This window comes from Colius striatus, chromosome 10, assembly GCF_028858725.1.
Source record: "Colius striatus isolate bColStr4 chromosome 10, bColStr4.1.hap1, whole genome shotgun sequence".
In the NCBI taxonomy this organism is placed as follows: domain Eukaryota; kingdom Metazoa; phylum Chordata; class Aves; order Coliiformes; family Coliidae; genus Colius; species Colius striatus.
The window spans coordinates 24374561-24392741 of NC_084768.1; the positions used below are offsets into that span (position 1 = coordinate 24374561).

The window sequence follows — 18181 nt, forward strand, 5'->3', positions numbered from 1 at the left end:
ACTCAAATTTGGTGGTCAGCTCTCTGCTCTGGTTTGCATTTCAGTACTTGGGGCGTCAATTTAGTATAGTGGAAGTGAGGGAGGATTTTGAGGACAGTGCTGCAGGGCAAGGCAAAACAAGCCTTTAACAAGAAAGGAATTTTGAATTTATCCACTTTTTTTAAAAGAAAAGACAAAAACGTCCCTGGGAGTTCAACCATGGTTCAGCCATCTGGATAACGTCTTCTGGGTACAGCAGTAGTTGCAGAGTAGTTGAGCTTTGCTTTAGGATTTTTTCTTGTGCTAGCAGTGAACATCCTGTGTTGTCTGCAGTAAATTGAGAATGAGACATGCAGCATTCGATTGCATGTCAAAGATATTCCACTTAGTCAAGTCATGATAGTTCCTTTAGACTTTTCTGTGTTCCTTGAAGTGCTCATAATTCAAAAGCTGTGTAGCATTGTGCACAGCCATGCAAGGCATGTGATTTTGACTGTTGATATCTCCCTGGGGTACTCAGAGCATGGTAAGAGCAACACTCTCTGCTCCACTTAGGAAAAAAAGAGGAGGAATGCTTTGAATCATTCAGCAGTGACTTTGTAATTGGTTAACTCCCTCTCTGATGAGCTGCGTTTGAGTATCAGATTAACCACTGCATCTCAGAAAGGTTATACTGATGGTAAAGTGTTTGGGGATAGCGTCAGATGAAAAGCCTCACTGCTCAGATGAGATTACAGCAGGGGCAAGATAAAAGGACATCTGGATAATCCATCAGAGCCAACTATTGAAAGAGATATGTATCTGAGTTACCGTTCCTTTCATCATTCGTCAATTTGGTCTTTCAAGGTTCAGGTTTTATTTCTTATTTTGTTTGGGGTTTTTCACTTATAGTTTTGCAACCACACTTACACGTAGCATTACAAAACAGCCCAGAAATAAAGCAAAGAGGAAAAAGTACGTGAGGACTCAGAAAAACACTCAGGTTATGAACAAAAGTTTGAAAGCTACAACAGTATTAGCAGTAAAAGAGAGTTTGCATCTTGCAAAGTATTAGCAGTAAATCAGTAATTTAAATGTGAAGCAGCGTATCTGTAAAGCATAATGCTTCTGTCAGTGGAACATAATCGTATTGTGGTTTAATTTGTTACATTTCTTACAGTAGTTTAAGTTTCAGGTTGTTGGGGTTTTTTCATCATCAGTAACAAAGCACCTGATCATATAATTCCTACACAAGCAAACTCTTGGTGGCTCGAAAGGAGGCTTCAGGTCTGACAGGAAGCAATTACAGTTCAAGTTTGAATCTTTAATTTCCTCTCCAGCTAGAGGGGTTTTATTCGAGCATAATACCTGTGAAGCAGTTTGTTGTTATTAGATACATAGTACAGCAGAAGCTCAGGACCCTTTTGATGTTCTCAAGTAATAACCAAATGTGAGGTTGTTAAATCTGAATTCATGTGGGCTCTGTCTTTTATTACGTGATTTGAGGCAATTGCTTTGCTCTTCGAAGTCCCAATGGTTTGAACTGTAACTGTGTCAGAAGAGATGGCACGGAGTCTTTCTCCTGCAAGAGGATCACACTGTTATTAGAGGGCCCTTGAGCTGTCATCTAACATATATGAAGGTGCTTCCCTGTAATTTAGAAGCAGTTTTGTAGCTGTATCATTGGCTGAGGGTGGCTTGTGTTGGTGTGTCACTCTGCTGAACAAAGAATAAAAGACAAGAAGGGTGTTGAACTGTGGCAAAGCTATGGAGAGAGGAGAGAGTCCTGGGTGTCCTCTTCCTTCCCTCTGCTTGCTCAGGCTGCTGATGTGTTAGCAGATGAGCTGCTCTGAAAAGATGAACTCCATCCCAGCCTGACCCAATTCAGTCTCAGCACCAGTTCATGTTCAGTCCCAGAGATCATTCAGGCAGAAGTGATAGGTAGAGGATGGAGCAGTCAGGGGAGCAGGAAGGGCCTGCAGAACTCAATGGTGAGGAGTAGAGCTGTGCTGCAAGAGGAGTGAGTTTAGAAAATGTTTTGGGAGCTGCTGTGGTTCTGGTAAGTCATCCTGGCTGTGCTTTGACAGAGCGTCAGGGATGGGAGCTGCTGAGTGAGGACCATGAGGGTACTCACTGCGGAAGAACAGAAGTGCTTTGTGGTTCAGATAAGGGGAAGGATTATCACCAGTATCCAAAAACCTGTGTTTTTGTATGTAACTGTCTGATCAGTGATGTAGATTCAACAATATCTTCTCTTTTTAAGTGTGCTGAAGCTCTGGGATCTCTCATGGAGCCTGGATGTTTCTGATTTATTGTGTAGCTTTTTCTGCTACTCTTGACAGCAGCATTAAAATCTTCCTATTTATTTATTTTTTTCCCTTCTCTTTATTCTTTGAAGGTTATGTTGCCATGGGAGCTGTTCTGCCCTCATTCTGGGGACAGCAACCACTTGTTCAACAGCAGTTGGCCATGGGTGCTCAGCCTCCAGTTGCTCAGGTGATGCAGGGAGGACAGCCGATAGCATGGGGCCAACCTGGGATTTTTCCTCCTACTCAGCAACCGTGGCCATCTGTAGCTGGTCAGTTCCAACCAACTGCCTTCATGCCAACACAAACTGTTTTGCCTTTACAAGCAGCCATGTTTCAAGGTACCATTGCTCCTATAGCTACTGTTCCACCCACAAGTGATTCCAACAGATCGAGTCCACAGACAGACAGGCCCAGACAGAAAATGGGAAAAGAAATGTTTAAAGATTTTCAGATGGCTCAGCCTCCACCAGTGCCATCAAGAAAACCAGATCAGCCTTCCCTCAGTTGTACCTCAGAGGCCTTCTCAAGTTACTTTAACAAAGTTGGGATGGCACAGGAAGCAGATGATTGTGATGACTTTGACATCTCTCAGTTGAATTTGACTCCTGTGACTTCCACGACACCATCTACAAATTCACGTGAGTATTCATGTGCTTTCAGCCACACCTTTCCCCAGACATGTCTGTTCCTCAAAGCATCCCTTTCTATTTTTTTTCCCCCCATACAGTAAATCGCAACACAGATATAGACTGAGAACCTTTGTGCATGGTCTGGCTTATTAAATGTGTTCCAGCCATAAAGAAAAGTATCAGAAAGGAATTTCAGAGACCATTGAAATCAAAATCCCTGATAGCTGCAGTCTGAAATTTAGTTTCTAAGATAGTGATGTATGTTCTGTGCTAGGGACATGCAAGCTGCTTGGAGAATGCCCATGCCATTCAACTTTAAAAATGTCTTGAAGTCCCATTCAAGTCATAATTTGCATAAATTAGGGGATGGGTATTTATTATAATAGCTGGATGTATTAGACATGGTGAAATTAATTCAAGAGCTGTAAAATAAGCTTCTCATGTTTGTAGCATGGAGATGGGGGATTTTGGAGACTGCTGGAAAGAGGAACTCATGAGACACAGATTTGTCAGGGGCAGGCGACTCATGAATGTAATGCACTGGTTGTTTCCTTGGTTCCTAAAGACATAGGCCAGATGCAGCCAAACTTAATTTGAAAACTGCTGAATGAAATCAAGTATATGGAATTGGTAATGACTCCTGTCTTCAAATTTTACCTCCAACAGCTCCTTGTCAGAAAATAATTTTCAGGGTTAATAAAAGTTGAGGGCTCTGGAGCATGAACAAATGTTGTGCTGCGGTGTCTTTCTGAACAAATTATCAGATATATATTCTGTTGCTGTTACCTTAATCTTTGTTTAGCTCCAACCCCTGCACCCAGACAGAGTTCTCCATCAAAATCATCAGCATCTCATACCAGCGATCCTGCTGCAGATGACCTCTTTGAAGAGGGGTTTGAAAGCCCAAGCAAAAGTGAGGAGCAAGAGGCTGTGAGTAGCAACAAGGTTTCTAAATATTTATGAGCTCTTTTTAGCTAGACAAGCTAGAAATTACTAAAATGTTGTTTGGTAGCGTCAGAAATAACTGTCCTAATAAGGCTGGGTGGTATTTAAGAGGGAACCACAGACAAAATTCATTCTCTGCTTTGGTTTTGATAGCTAAGAGCATGACATTTCTGTTGGTGTGCACTAATATTGCATACAAGGGACCAGCCTGAGTTCATATGTAAGGTTATACATGTTAGTTGTACTCAGTGTTGTACATAGTAGCATTCACTTCTGATGGGAAGGGAGTCTGAAGTAAAACAGTATACATGCTGAGGCTGCAGAAAGAGATGAATGTGTGTGTGTGTGAGTGCGTGTTAAAGGATGGTGATTGGTGTTGTCTTGCACATACTTGCATCCCAGTTGTTTGCCTAATTATGTTCCTCAATGTTCTGGCCCTCAGTATGTGATTTCTTTGCCTTAGACTCACTGGACCAAAGCAAAAAATGTTATCCAAGCCGTGACTTTAAATCACAAGGTATCTTAGGCAGATAAGAGCCTAAGTGAGCCAAAGGCAAGAGGGAGTCTGCACAGAAAGGTACAAAATAACGCAAGGTTGGACTCACGTGTCTGATTCACGTAATTTCAGTGACTCTCAGGGCCTTTGGCACTTCTGGTTTGTCTGATGCAGTACCTTCTGGAGTCTGTGGCAAGTCCTGCATGGGCTCCAGCAGGTACTTGTGAAGTCTTTTCCTGCCTGCATCAGCTCTAGGAAATCCTTATGGCTCCAGCGCTGAGGCCTCACTTTCTGGTTTTCATGAGATAGGATGTACTTGTTATGCCCACAGCATGAAAATAACCTGGTGTTGACTTTTCACTTTCTACTGTTGAGAAAAAAAGGTGTTATGTTCTTGTATTCTAGCCTGATGGGTCTCAGGCCTCATCCAACAGTGATCCATTTGGTGAGCCAACTGGTGATACTATAAGTCCACAGATCGGTAGCTAGATAGCGCAGGTTGGGGTAGGTATCTGTCCTTTTTTTCTCTCTACACCTCGAGGTGCTCACTTATTCTTCCACCAATGCCTACCATTGCTTTCATGGATGCATGGTTTTTATTTTTCCCTTTCCATCTCTTCTGTTTTTTCCTCTCCATTATCCACAGTGTATTCCTCATGCTCGGTGGTTTGCATGGCTTTCGCCGTTCACTAAGTGTTGCAGCTTATGCAAATATGTGTGTTTCAGCTGCCTGCATGCTTTAAAGAAATGTGGACTTAGTTTACTTTTGTGTTCAAGTTCTAAGGGGAAATAGGGAAACTGAGCCATTACTAACAATGCATTAAGCAGAATGGGTTTTTTTAATCAAACTCACTCTGGCCCTTAGTCAGATGTAACATATTAAGTGGAACAAGACATCTTACCCACAGACATAACAAACATTAAAATTATCTAATGATACATGAGCACTTCTGCCCTAAATCAGTGTGATGATCAGTAGAAGCAGCACATTTATTATCTGCATGTTATAAAATAATGAAATGAGTTTGTATATTTTTATCTCCAACTGCAAATTAAAAACATCTGAAAATGATGACCATCCATATAACCGTTGGCATACTGATGTTTCAAAGCTTATTCATCAAGTGTAAGTCTTTTAATCCAGACAGACCAGCAAGATGATCTTTTAATCTTTTGTGTTGCAGAACACGTTAGAAAGTGTGGCTGCCAGTGATTCGTTTCAACACAGTATATATGTTTTACCAAAAGGACAGTAAAGCTACAAAGTTTTACGAGTTCTGAGCGTTGTTATCACATCCAAACACTCTCTAGTGTTACTATTTAAAGGATATGTTTCATCATCTTCTCCCTCTCTGCCATTCATGTCATGTCACCCAAATATGTGATCTGACACAGCCTCTGTGCTTCAGCACAGAGCTCCCGGAGCAAATCCCTCACGGTGGTACAACCCTTTTAATTGTTGTACAGAAATTGCACTGTGTTTACCAGTGACTTACCCAACCTGAGCCAAATTAATTTGGTTATAACTCAAAATCAATAGTTTGGTTAGGAGTCAGTTTATTCTGTATGTTAAATATGGTTAAAATATCTTAGAGTGACTTAACTTTGATCCACTTGGGAGTAGTGATGTTATCTCTTATTAACATATGATGCTCTGAGAAGGCATCTCCCCCCTTCTTTAGCATTACAAAGGTGATGCTCAGCTCTTGGGAGCGAAAGCAAAGGTAGAATTAAGCTTTGTGTCTCATTGAGTCTGAAAATGACAGTGTAAGGATAGAGTCAAGCTGCCATGAGCTGCTCTATCAAGAGCATCCATTCGTTATTGTACTCCAGCAAGAACTGCTTCTACAGATGGATGATGCCATGTAGTAATTTGCCTTTGCCTGACCTTGGCCAGCACTGACAGGGCTGGCTATCTCAGCTTCAGACCATTTCAAGAGTTCTTTCCTAGAGTGAGGAAGAGAATTCAACCTTTATCGGAGTCTCACACTCTGCAAACCCATATGTATTTGTTAATTGGAGGTTACCCTAGTCAGGGTAACTGAAATTCATCATGGAGATGTTTTCTGACCACCACAAAGATAGTTAGCATCATTTGTAAACTAACATCACACACGTTTACCTACCAGGAGCTCTGGAGATAACTTGAAGCAGCAGTCCAAGTCTGTTAATGAATATTACAGTGTAAGGCAGTCCAGTGAGGAACTCCTTTTGTTCTGCTTTCATATAATGCATAGTAAAACACATTCTTCACCTGTCAAGGGTCTCTGAGAGCAACAAGGGCTGTATAGTACCAATGCTTCCATCTTCTTTCTTTCCCTATATTTTTTGTTATGCCTGGAGTGTTTTGCATAGAATATGTATCATTCTCAGAAATATATTCTGGGAAATGTTAAGTAATGTTACTGATTATCGTATTATAGTAATTCCTAAAAGCTGTAGGCAGGAACAGGAAGCTGAACAAAAAGAAAGCCTCTATCCGGTGAAGTTACACTTAATATCATTGTGCCTCTGTGTAGTGCCATTCAACAGAAGCCTGTAGGAAATCCACTTGTTAAAACCAGCCCATCTAATTCTAAAGCCTGGTATCATCAGAGTAACGGAAAGTCTAATCTCCATGGAAAATTATCCATTCAGGACTTACCATTGTGTTGTGTATTGAGCTCCACATTTGGAGAGAAACTTAATGGGGAGAAACATGTGCTACAAAAGAATCGCAGTCTGCATAAAAGCTACTTTTGTGTGCTAGATGGGAGATTACTTTGCTCTTCAGAACGTGGTTCTTCACACCAAGAGCAGCACAGTATATAACTTGGATGAATGGACCTCTCTGGAGCATGACATAGCATTGCGTTCAGAAGTTTCCAATATGTCTGTTCCCTGCATCTCTATGAAATCATCTGGGCCCATATAATATCTTTACCTACCTTGTCCTGATGGATTCAGAATGCTCACCTGCCTAGTATTTTGTGTCTTGATCTTTCAGAATACCTTAGACATTTGGTAGCATATCCTCATGTAGAAATAACTCAACATCTTTCAGTTACGATCTTCATTTTTACGGTTTTCTTCTCTTCCCTCTCCAATCCAAATCTCAAAGTCCTCAACCCACCAATAGCTGTTCTTGTAAGTTACTCTTCTACAAGTAGCTTTGGGTCCTTAGTAGTTAAATGTGACATTTTATGGATATTTTACATTTTCCTCCGTTTATGGTTGGATATAAGAAGCAGACAGGCTTAACGTTCAGAGGTGAAATAAAATCAACTATTTGCAGAGCTTTTCATAGCAAAATTTGTATTCCGTTGTCTTCCCTTTGTTCATGAGCAGAGCTGAGGATGGATAGTGATTTTCCAGGAGTGAGGAGAACACTGAGTAATAAGACTGCCATCTTCAGCCGATTTACATTTAATCCCTGCTGCTTGTCTTCTAAGTTTGTGTGTGGGATAACTAAAGTGAGAGGAGAGAGAGAGAAATAATTGTATTTAGCTAAAATTCAGCCTGATATGTTAAATATCTCTCATTATTGACATCTTAGATTAAAGCAAGAAGTTTCACCTGGTCATCCTTTTTGCACCAGAGCACCCCATCAGCCCGATTTACAATGTGCTGGGGTCAGACCCTGCCAGTGCAGATACTGCTGTTCTTGGGAGTATTTCAGCCTGAGCGATGGGTCTGGCATTCCCTGACTCCAGGGAGCCCTGAAGCTGTATAGTTGAAAGCTTAGCAAATGCTATAGACAGGGGAGCCTTCAAACATGAGAAAAGGGAAGAGCAAACCTTGACTCTTTGATGGCAGGCTTCTTCAGAGGCTGCCATCTCCTAACAAAACATCCTGACTAGGACTGCATGTCACAAATGTGGTCTCACTCCATGTGGACCACACAAACTGGTTTTTGAAGGCAAATTAGCAACAAGGTGAAACTTCTGATAGAGAATGAGAGAATATTTGATGCCACATTTATTGCAATAAAAGTAATTTTAGGTGCTGAAACAAATGCAGCTCTATTGATATGCTGCTCAGTTCAAGACTTGCTCTGGCAATCGTTCATGAGAGATTCTCAGGAAGACTTCAAAACATTTGTGGCTAGAGCATATCTTCCTCAAAAAATTGTTTAGTTGTTCTGTGAAATGTATGCAGACAATTACAAGCCCTCAAAATGTGTCACACCCTTCATGATGCTATCAGCACTGTCAGGAGAGCAACAGTTCATTAGAATATTTGTCTATCAGCTTTTGGTGGTGCTTCAGTGGCCCACTGCCATCATCCATCTTTAAGCAAGTGCCATTCTTAGTGATAAATGTTCCTAGTAATTCTAGTCAGCTCCAGGATGGACTACTATAGCTCTTTATTGGGGCTGCTATTAGGAAAACAGCAACTTATGGACAAAGCGGTGGCTTATCTGGGAGCCTCAGATGGACATATTAAGCTAATTCTGCATCATCCTCTTCCTTCTGCCTCCTTTCTATTGCACTAGGACTCTAATGGGCTCAAAGACTATATTTGCAGGATCCGTTGCTATCTGGCTCAATAGGAACTGAATAGAGTCCAGGCAAATTCATTATGATTCTTGCTGTAGGCTCTAGAGTCAACATTCTCAAACTAAAGACACAGCATCAGGCAGGGCTGTGAACCTGAGAGAGATAGTGTTGTCTGTTTGAGCTCACAGTTCAGGAAGTACTGCTTTATTCCAGAGAAATCCTATAATTGTCATTTCAGGCCTCATGCTTGTTTGTTCATCATCGTATTTCCCAGGGAATCTGAACGCACAAGAACAGAGTAATTTAGACTGCTCTGTGCATGGAGGCATCCTACAGATTTGCCTTCATCTCTGCTGCTGCAATCCCCTTCAGGCTCTGCATTTTAATGTCACCAGCTTGTACACAGGTTTCTCACCTCTTCCAGTGTCTCCAAGACCACTTGAAGTAGCCAGGTACCCTTCCACTTCTCCAACTTCTTCCTCTAAGTAAGAGACAACACACTGTGTAGCTTTGTTAAGAGCTGTGTACTTGCTGATTGGCAATCCAGCAATTCATTTCAATTAGGGGATGAGCTCTCCTCACCTTCTATGCAAGGAGATCATTTAAAAGCTCCCTGTCGTCTCCACAACTGATTTTTAAAAAGGCATTTGTGATAATTTAATATCTTTGAGACTTCTGAAAAATTGGCTTCAAATTGGCCATTGAGTTCAAAAGTTATGAAGGAGAATTGACAGATACATAGACAGCAAGTATAATTGCATGGCTACTGATTAGTAGGGTTCATCCTTCTGAGTAGTTCTCAGTGCTTCTTCGTTTTATGGATGTATAGCATCTTGATACTGAAATGGCAGAAACTTTTAAAATGCTAATGATTAAACTGGATATTTGAGACTAGGAAATACTCCTGGGCAGGTTTGTAGGGAGAGGAGAAGAAATCTCCAGTCATAATCCTGAACTAAAAAGTTGCTATGTTTATGTTGCTAATAGAGGTTAACTAATAAAAATAACCAAAGATAAGCCACTGGCTGTTAATGAGCTGATAGGAATTACCTGTCTTATCACTAGAGATATTTAATTTGAGTCACGCTTGCCAAGTTTACTATGTCCTATTTTATTGAGTCAGCATGCAATAAATAAAGACGACTCATTGCACTCCTGTTCCCTTCACTTGCATCCCCAGCACAAGATTCTCATTTTGGCTGGTGCTCCACTACACTTATTTCATGAAACTCTATCCTTTGAGCCTGCCCTTTCTCATCAGTCAGCCAGGAGTAAAACCAACGCTGAGAATCTGTTTTAAAAGGGCAAAGAAATCTATGAGGGCCTCACCTCTACAATTCAGTACATCTTGCCTGGAGGTTTGCACATAGCACAGTGCCTCACAATAATGAAAGGACTGACAATATAAAAATAGTTTATTCCTAAGTCCTGTGTTATGTTTTGTGAGCAAGCTGAACTACACAAACCCAAGTAGGTGCTGCATCTTTGAAGAGATGTTCTCCAATGATTAGTTCTGCTGGGGAGCAGATGTTAATATCTTGAAATGGGATGCAAATTTACTTCTAGTATTTACATAATGTTATTCGAAACCATTAGCAACCTTGTTACCTCATTCAGTAGTATAGTATACCAGAAACAGTTACTGTTTGCTGCAGTCTTGTTTATTGTGCAAAATGTTCTTTAAAATGGTAAGAATAAACTGATTTTAAGCAGGAAGAATCTCTGGAATGTGTAAATGTAGCATACATAGGGAAAACTTTGGCAGTCTTTGCAATTAATTCCACAAGACTTCATAACTCAACATTTACACAACATACTTGTAGCTTCCCAAATATTGAGATGTCTAACAAAGCACATATATTTAGACATTTCTGGTCCCCTACTGCAACCTCTCACTTTGGTCAGAGATCTGACCTGTAAATTCTTATCTTCTCCCTGCAATATCTCGTTATTTAAAGGTTACTGTTCAACATAAAAAGCCTCATCAGTATGTAAGAATAGAGCTAAACGCTACTTTGACAGAAGCTTCCAAACATAAAGGAAAACATTAACTCTTCAGACATCTGCCAGAAACTGTGTATTCCCAAAGTTGATAGAAGCCTTCAAGTAGAATTTAGCAGCAAGAAAAGGTGCTACCAGTATTCTTCTTGATTTCTCCTTGTGGGTTGACGAAAGCATGTGAGAAATGCATCTGAGCTAATCCTATAGAAGACAATCCACTTGAAGATTCAAAGTGTTTAAATGAATTGGAAGCTTTGTATGTTGTTTTATTTGCTCCTCCTTTTTTTCAGAGAAAAGGCCCATTCTTTCATTTCTTTCCCTCCAGTTCTGCACAGTGGTAGAAGTAGAAAGCAGGAAACACCAGCGAGATGACTCTGATGCTGTGAGAGGAGTTCAGCTCACCTACCTGTTAATGACATGCCCTGTGACTTGAGTAGAGCATGTAAAAAATGGGAGCTTATTTCTGCTTCCAAGATCTTCCAAGATAATGCTTGTGAAAGCCTCCCTGCTTGGCATTGAGAGAGAAGATATCCACGGGGTCAAGAGCACTCGACCCTCCTTTTGCCTCTTATCTATGCTCCTTCTGCTCTCTTTGCTCTCTTGAGTATCATTATCAATACTTTACAGATACGATTTGCAGTGTTGGGCTATGGGCAAGATGAACTGCTTGAATTATCTCAAAATAATATTAGAAAACAAATCTCTGCCCTTGACACACACACAAAAAAAAATGGCCAAGATGGTTAGGTGCAATTACAGCAATTACTCTCTCACTTAGGCATCTGAAGGGGAAAACCAACCAAAAGGAAGAAGACATGAGTCCACTTTCAATCAATATGCTCAGTTCTACTGGTAGAAAAAACATTGAAGTCGGTTAGAAATGCAGGCCTTTGCCACACGGTGTGTATGTTCAGATAAACATTGGGTACAAATGAAAGAAATTTGTAATTCTAAAGGCATCTTCATGTCTTATCCAAGTGCTGATGAGCAATGATGAGCTTTTCCTCCTCTTCCAGGTGTGTCTGGTTCAGTGATACCTTAGGACACCTCTTCCTTAAGTGCATCTGCATATCTTAAAGATTTTTGAGGACAACTGTAACAAGCACAACTGACATTTTGAAAAGCTCTTTTTTTCCCCAGAGGCGTTTGAAAAGCTGACATCTTTTTTTCCAAAGGGACATTCTCCCTCCCTCCCCTTGTCTTCTCCTCCTTCCTTTTTGCTTCCCTTTGCAATCACCTCAGGTTCAGCAAATGCCTGAAGAATGGCCTGGTGTGTGTCAGCTTCCCACATTAATTAGTACACATTTTCTCTGAACTAGCTGTGATCATTCTGCCAGCTCTGCATCTGCCCTACGTGAAAACAGACACAGGTAGACGGTAACGCAGGGTATGTGAAGTGCAGTTGTTTCCTCTCAGTCATCTCTTCTGATTTACCTTCGGTTTTTCAAGGTCACAAAATATATTTGCTTCTTGCTGAAGATAATTTCAGCAGCCTTTATTTAATCATTCCAAGGGATTTCTCTCATCCCCTCAGAATGCTCCTAGGACACTCAGGGCTTCGTGTAGGTAGGAAATGCAGAAGCAGAGTCTCTGTAAGCTTCAGAAATGTACTGATTTCAAGGAATAAGAGACAGCTTTTCTTGGCATGGAGGAAACAGGTCATATTTTGGGTGTGTTGCATGGCTCCTCGTTCAACATCAGGCATGCCATGATGCAGAACAGCACTCTGGGATGAGACACAGCCTGGACCACTGGCCAGGCAACCCGGGCACAGTAAATACAGCCTTACAGATCCACCTCTGAGCTATTTTTTGAACTGTTTTTCTCATCATCAGCATCAGTTTTATAAGCAGTGATTAAAATCCAGTGCCGTCCCCTGCCAGACATTTCTGTGCTCTTCAGTGCCCAGTGATTTGCCAGCCTTCAGAGGCCTTCTTGCTCAAAGTCAGCTTCTGCTGATGCTGCTGTAACAGGAGTTGATTCTAACTTGGTTAAATTCAGCGTCGTGGCATGGTATTTGAATATTTATCATGCTGTGGAGAGTTAATGCAGTATGGCATTAATTAGCCTTTCTGCCTGTCGTGTTCTTTTTTTTTAGATGTCATTCTAAGTTTAATAAATTAGTTTCTGGAATTGAAGTAGAATGGAGTCCAGGGTCCATGAATAGTTTGCTTTCCACTTCAGTAAGATGAACTTAGCATTAAGAAAGCACAGGGTGTCAGCTAAGAAGCAACACTGAACAACAAGGCAGCTTTTACCTCCCCCCTGCATCCAGGAAATTCCCAAGAAAGTATCTGTTAGCAAATCAACATGCTTCCCTACCAGCTTTAATGATTATACTAATGGTTACACAGACTCCCAATCAAACTGCACCGAGCTAGCTTTCCCACAGCTGTGTTCTGCTGTTGTGCTGCCAAGGAGGGATCTCAGCCTGGTATAAGTAACAGCACTTTACGCCAGCTACATTCCTGGCCTGTAGACTCCAAAGCATCTAGTCACACAAATACCATTTCATTTCTTCATATGTCTATGCCCAGCAATACCTCCTGAGGATCAGTGCACTGCTAAGACTGGAAGAGGAAATTGATAGTAAGCATTCATTTTCTGACATAACGTCACATTTTCTTCACAATTCAGCCAGGGTGCCGTGATCGCTCAAGGCTGCACAGAAAACAAACCCTTCCTTTGGGTTTTGACTCAGGAGATATTGCTGTTCTCAAGCAGGTGTTTTTAAAATGCTCTAAAAAGCTGTCTGGAGACATCTCTGCTGATTTTATTTCTGTTATCCCCAGGAAGCAGAACCTCTCTACGCCCAGATCAACAGACCTAAGAAATAGCATTGTTACAGGCTTGTGGTGCTCCAAGACTCAAACGAAACCCAACAACCTGGCAGGCCTTTGGCTTTCGTGCTTTGTTCTGATTGAATTTGTCTGACAAGGAGAGATGATTGCCCTCCTGGACTGGCTCTACGAGTGTTCCTGACATTTTTGTTTTGGCAACCAACGGCAGATTCCTATGGCAGCACAAAATAAAAACTCTCCCTGCTTACCATACCATGAATCCAGCCTCATCCCCCCAAGTCATGGGTATCCAGACTAGGAAATATTATTCCTCGGTCTTCTTTTAAACGTGTGTTATCTTCTGTATGCCACATATAAATAATGAGCATCTGAGATTTCTTGAGTATTAGACATCCTTTTTCTTTTCAAGCAAAAAGCAGAGTCTGTATGTAGCAGTGGCATTATCATTCAACAGCCTTTTGGGCACAAGTCAGCACTTTTTATGTCATGGTGACATGTTTTTCATCATCATTTACATCAGGCTGATCCTGACTTTTTTTGTTTTGTTCCCTGTGAAGACATATTTAAACAACAAGAAAAAAAATGCTGGCAGTGTCTTTTCTTTTATTCTTTTTTTCTTCTTGTATTTCTTAACTCTGTAGTTTTGTATGAGTGACAGATCTTACAGCAAAACACCTCCTGCGGAAATGATTCCTCACTCGAAACCACGGAATGAAACTCGGTTGTTGACCCATCCTGACTGAAAGTGTTGCCAAATGGACCTTAAAGTTCTAGCGCATCATGAGGAAGAAATGCTGCTTTCTGTTTGAATACTCATGCTGTGGGTAGAGAAAGGACGTCGAGTCCCACTGAGGCAAGACGAAAGAGTCAGTATTTCCTAGGAAACTTTAAACAAAGTGCAGAAAAAGGAATATTTTTATTTCTTCAGTATCTTGCTGCTGTAATGCTATGCAGACAAGTGTTTTCTTCTCTGTGTGCCATTTTTGATGAAAAAAAACAAAGTCATTTGCCAAATAATACTGGTCTGATTCTGGTTGAGGGATTTGGATGAAGCGGACTTTACCAATGGGACAAGGATGGCATGGATTTTGGAATAACAAACTGATTCTGTGATCAAATTCTTCATCTTTATCACTTTTTTGTACATCAGAAAAGAAAAAAAAATTGAATGGGATTTTTATTTTATAACTTGAAAAAAATCTTACTGTTAAACTCTTTAAATGTTTAAGGGGAAATGGCTTTAAGGAGTTTGAATGAAAATTGCCATTTTTTATGTAAATATAAATGTTATGAAAATTCTTTTACTAATGCCCTTACACAGTAGAGAAGGTAGCAATCGCAGTGCTTGGGAGGTGTGGCAAACCCAGTTCGTGGTTCTCACGTCACATACCTTTTTTTTTCACGTGCTTATGATAATGGGCTGAAGCTCAAGTGCATTTGCCAAAAGCAGTTGGCTCGCCAGCGACTAGTGAAATTAATGGGAACACATGATTTTATGATGTAGCGTTATCACACGGACCATACTCCACTTAGGAGAAGTCACATTTCATTGGCATTCCTTTGAACCTCTGCATAGAAGTCATCAAACTGTTTACACACAGAACAAAAGAATTTAAAACTTCCTTTTTTTACATTTATGAAGCGAAAGTGCAGTGTTTGGGTTCATATGTTTAGCACATGATTTTCATAAAGAATCTATATATTTTTGCCCTACAGAGAATTGTTATACAGGTCAAATGTGTTTTCCTGATGTTCCTATGCAGTTACAGTATATTGAATTTAGTGGTTTAACACTAAAAAGAAAAAAAAAACACAGAAAAAGAAGAAAAAAAAAGGAAAAAAGAAAAAAAATAAAGAAAAAAGGTTAAAGAATCAAATGATGAATCAGTTTTTAGGGTTATTGTGCAGATTTTGTTTTTAAATTGACACATTAGGATTTACATTTTTGTCATGATTAAAATAGGCCTGGAGTTATAAATGTTTTCTTTTCTTCCATCTCTATTATAAGCTAAAAATGGTTTAGAAGACAAAATACCTGGGGTGGCGATTGTTGATACGTATGACCAAATCTCACAACATGATTCCAGTCTTTTCTTTTGAATTAGAGAAATTAGAGAAATGTGCATTACAGAATGTATGTGAATGAAAAATTAGCTGTGAATAGACCTAGTGAACCTGCAGAGAAGAGAACTTTTATCCCCGGTCACAGTCATTTGATGCCTATTCCTTAGTCATGTGCAGGCAGCTTTGTAACAAATCTTACTTTCCCATCAGAAGGATCAAGTTTTCTAACCGGAGAAGATGAGTTAAAACTTGGTGCATTAAGCGTTTCAGGATTAAAAGCAGAGGTTAAAGCATTTCTGAAGGACGTTTCCTTAGGAGTATTTTCCTAATTTGCACAGGGGTGCTATTTTCTTCCTCAATGGCCCTTTTAGGTTTTATCCTACACATGAAACCACGAAGGCAATTTTGGTTCATCACGGACATTAGAGGTTTAGTATCATCAGTGCATGTTCCCTTATGGGGTAAAACATTGCAAGAAAAAGAAGAGATTTATGTCTCAGAGGGTCCATTGACATCCTGTTTGTAGGAAGCAGATCATGTACAAATAGATGCTGAGGGAATGAGGCTGGGCTTGTAGTGTCTCATGAAAAATAGCTGGACCATCACTGTGGACCTTTCTCTTACCAGTGCTTGTAAGTGAAAACAAATTCTGAGTTGTCTTTTCATCCAATCAGATAGTCCTTATCACAATTGAAATGCTGAATTGAGCGGACTGGAAGGCCTCTGCACTGTACCAGTGTTGTAGATAACTAAAATATCCAGCTTGTGCAGTTGTTTAATCCCTCATCCTTCACTAGCACTAAATTTGTCACTTTAAATTTAAAAACCAGGGAATCCCACCAGCCATCCTGTTGTCATCCCCCGTAGGTTCTTGATCTTTACCTGTCATGAAAAGATATTTTGATAGATTGTAGTCATCCAAGTGTCTGATGAAACCTTTCAGCTAATAACGTACTGGGCACCTTCTTTGCAAAAATGTTTACTCCGTGGTTTTCATTCATTTTTATTTCTGCATTCTGACACATATTTTTTTAATAAAGATGAGAAAGATAAAATGACTGTTGCAGTACATTTCTAAACCTACTTTAACTTTACCTCAGATAATGACCATTTGTTAACATCTACGGACACATTATTTTTAACTTTATGTATGATGCATTCAGCAATGACAAAAAAAACCACAACCAACAAATTTTTAGAAACTTTCCATTAATTTCTGTAACTCACCATGTAATACTGTTATGAATAAAAGGTTTTAAAAAGGTGTCATTTCAGTAAGTTTGTTTCATAGCTTTTGCTCTTCTGTGATGATTCTGCCATTCTTGCAGTGCACTGTTGGTGTGTGACACAGCCAGTACTTTTGAGGATGGAAATATCTGAAAAACTTTAAAAAGTGCCTCCTTTTGGGGTATACATAATCTTAATCCAAGTTTTGCTTATCTTGCAAATACTTTACTTGCTGGTTTTAATTGGTGCCTCCCTGGTTTTGGTCTTGTTTTGAGTGTTTTCAGCTGAGCGTCCCAAACCAGTAGGTACATTAGTCAGCTCCTGTAAAATGACACAATCTTGGGCCATACCACACTGTGCGATGCTCCCAAAGCATTCACAGCATGAGAAGCTGTAATTAATTTTGCTCACACTTTCGTCTTCTAGTAAGATTTAAAAGAAAAAATGTGCATTTAAACACACTTTAAAGTAAGAAAAAAAAAATACCCAAAAGTTTCCAGTAACATGCACAGAATTGAAAGCAAAACCTTGATCCAGTAAAACACATTCATGATACCACTATCTGTTTCAGTGGGACCATTCTACCGGTTGGGGCAATGTGGAGGGTAGGCTGAAGTGTTTTACTGGTGTGAAACTGTTGATGCCATGTACAAAATAATGTTGTTTGATATTCAGACGTACCAGGTACTGGTTCTCTCAGTCAAGACAAGGAACAGTACCATTCTTTGCCAAGAGAGTAATGCAAATCTACAGGACAGCACATTGAAATTTAAGGGTAAGTACGTGTCTATATACAGGAAGAGAGAAAGGGGTAGATGGCATGTATGTATGTATACTTTATTGTAGTAGTTCTTCTTTACGTCTCATCCCTTCCATATCCACCAGAAGTGTCCAGTAAATCCTGCAGAAATATTCCTTGCCTTTGCCAATGAGCACTGCTGAAGTACTTTGATCCCACCTGAGAATAAAGGTCATCTGTTGCGATGAAAACATGGGAGCTCTCATGTCATTTGGACTTTGTACATAGCTCACTGTATTCAGGTGTCCTTGGAAGGAGGAACTGTTGTGCAGACTCAGTTTGAAAATTCAGAATGAAAAGATTTGAGATCTAGTCTGGTGCTGGTTAGGAATCTTGAAGTTGGAAGGCCCTGCTTGGATGCTGGCACTGTTCAAAAGGGGAAGAAAAGCCTGATGCTGTTTCAATATACTGTATTACATTAATATCACTGTAAGTGAAGCTCACAGGAGTCTCAGTTGTATATCAGAATGTCCC

General features: G+C 40.2%; 1 protein-coding gene across 4 annotated transcripts in view; it reads left to right on the forward strand.

The window, feature by feature from the left end:
• DAB1 (DAB adaptor protein 1) overlaps positions 1 to 15374 on the forward strand; it is a 441779-nt gene extending 426405 nt beyond the window's left edge. For all 4 annotated transcript variants that reach the window (XM_062003688.1, XM_062003687.1, XM_062003690.1 and 1 more), the window contains 4 exons: positions 2357 to 2905; positions 3699 to 3826; positions 4743 to 4841; positions 13609 to 15374. In XM_062003688.1, coding sequence (XP_061859672.1) covers positions 2357 to 2905; positions 3699 to 3826; positions 4743 to 4826 — 761 coding nt within the window. In that variant the 3' untranslated portion in view covers positions 4827 to 4841; positions 13609 to 15374. The remainder of the gene's footprint in view (positions 1 to 2356; positions 2906 to 3698; positions 3827 to 4742; positions 4842 to 13608) is intronic.
• The last annotated feature ends 2807 nt before the right edge of the window (positions 15375 to 18181 follow it).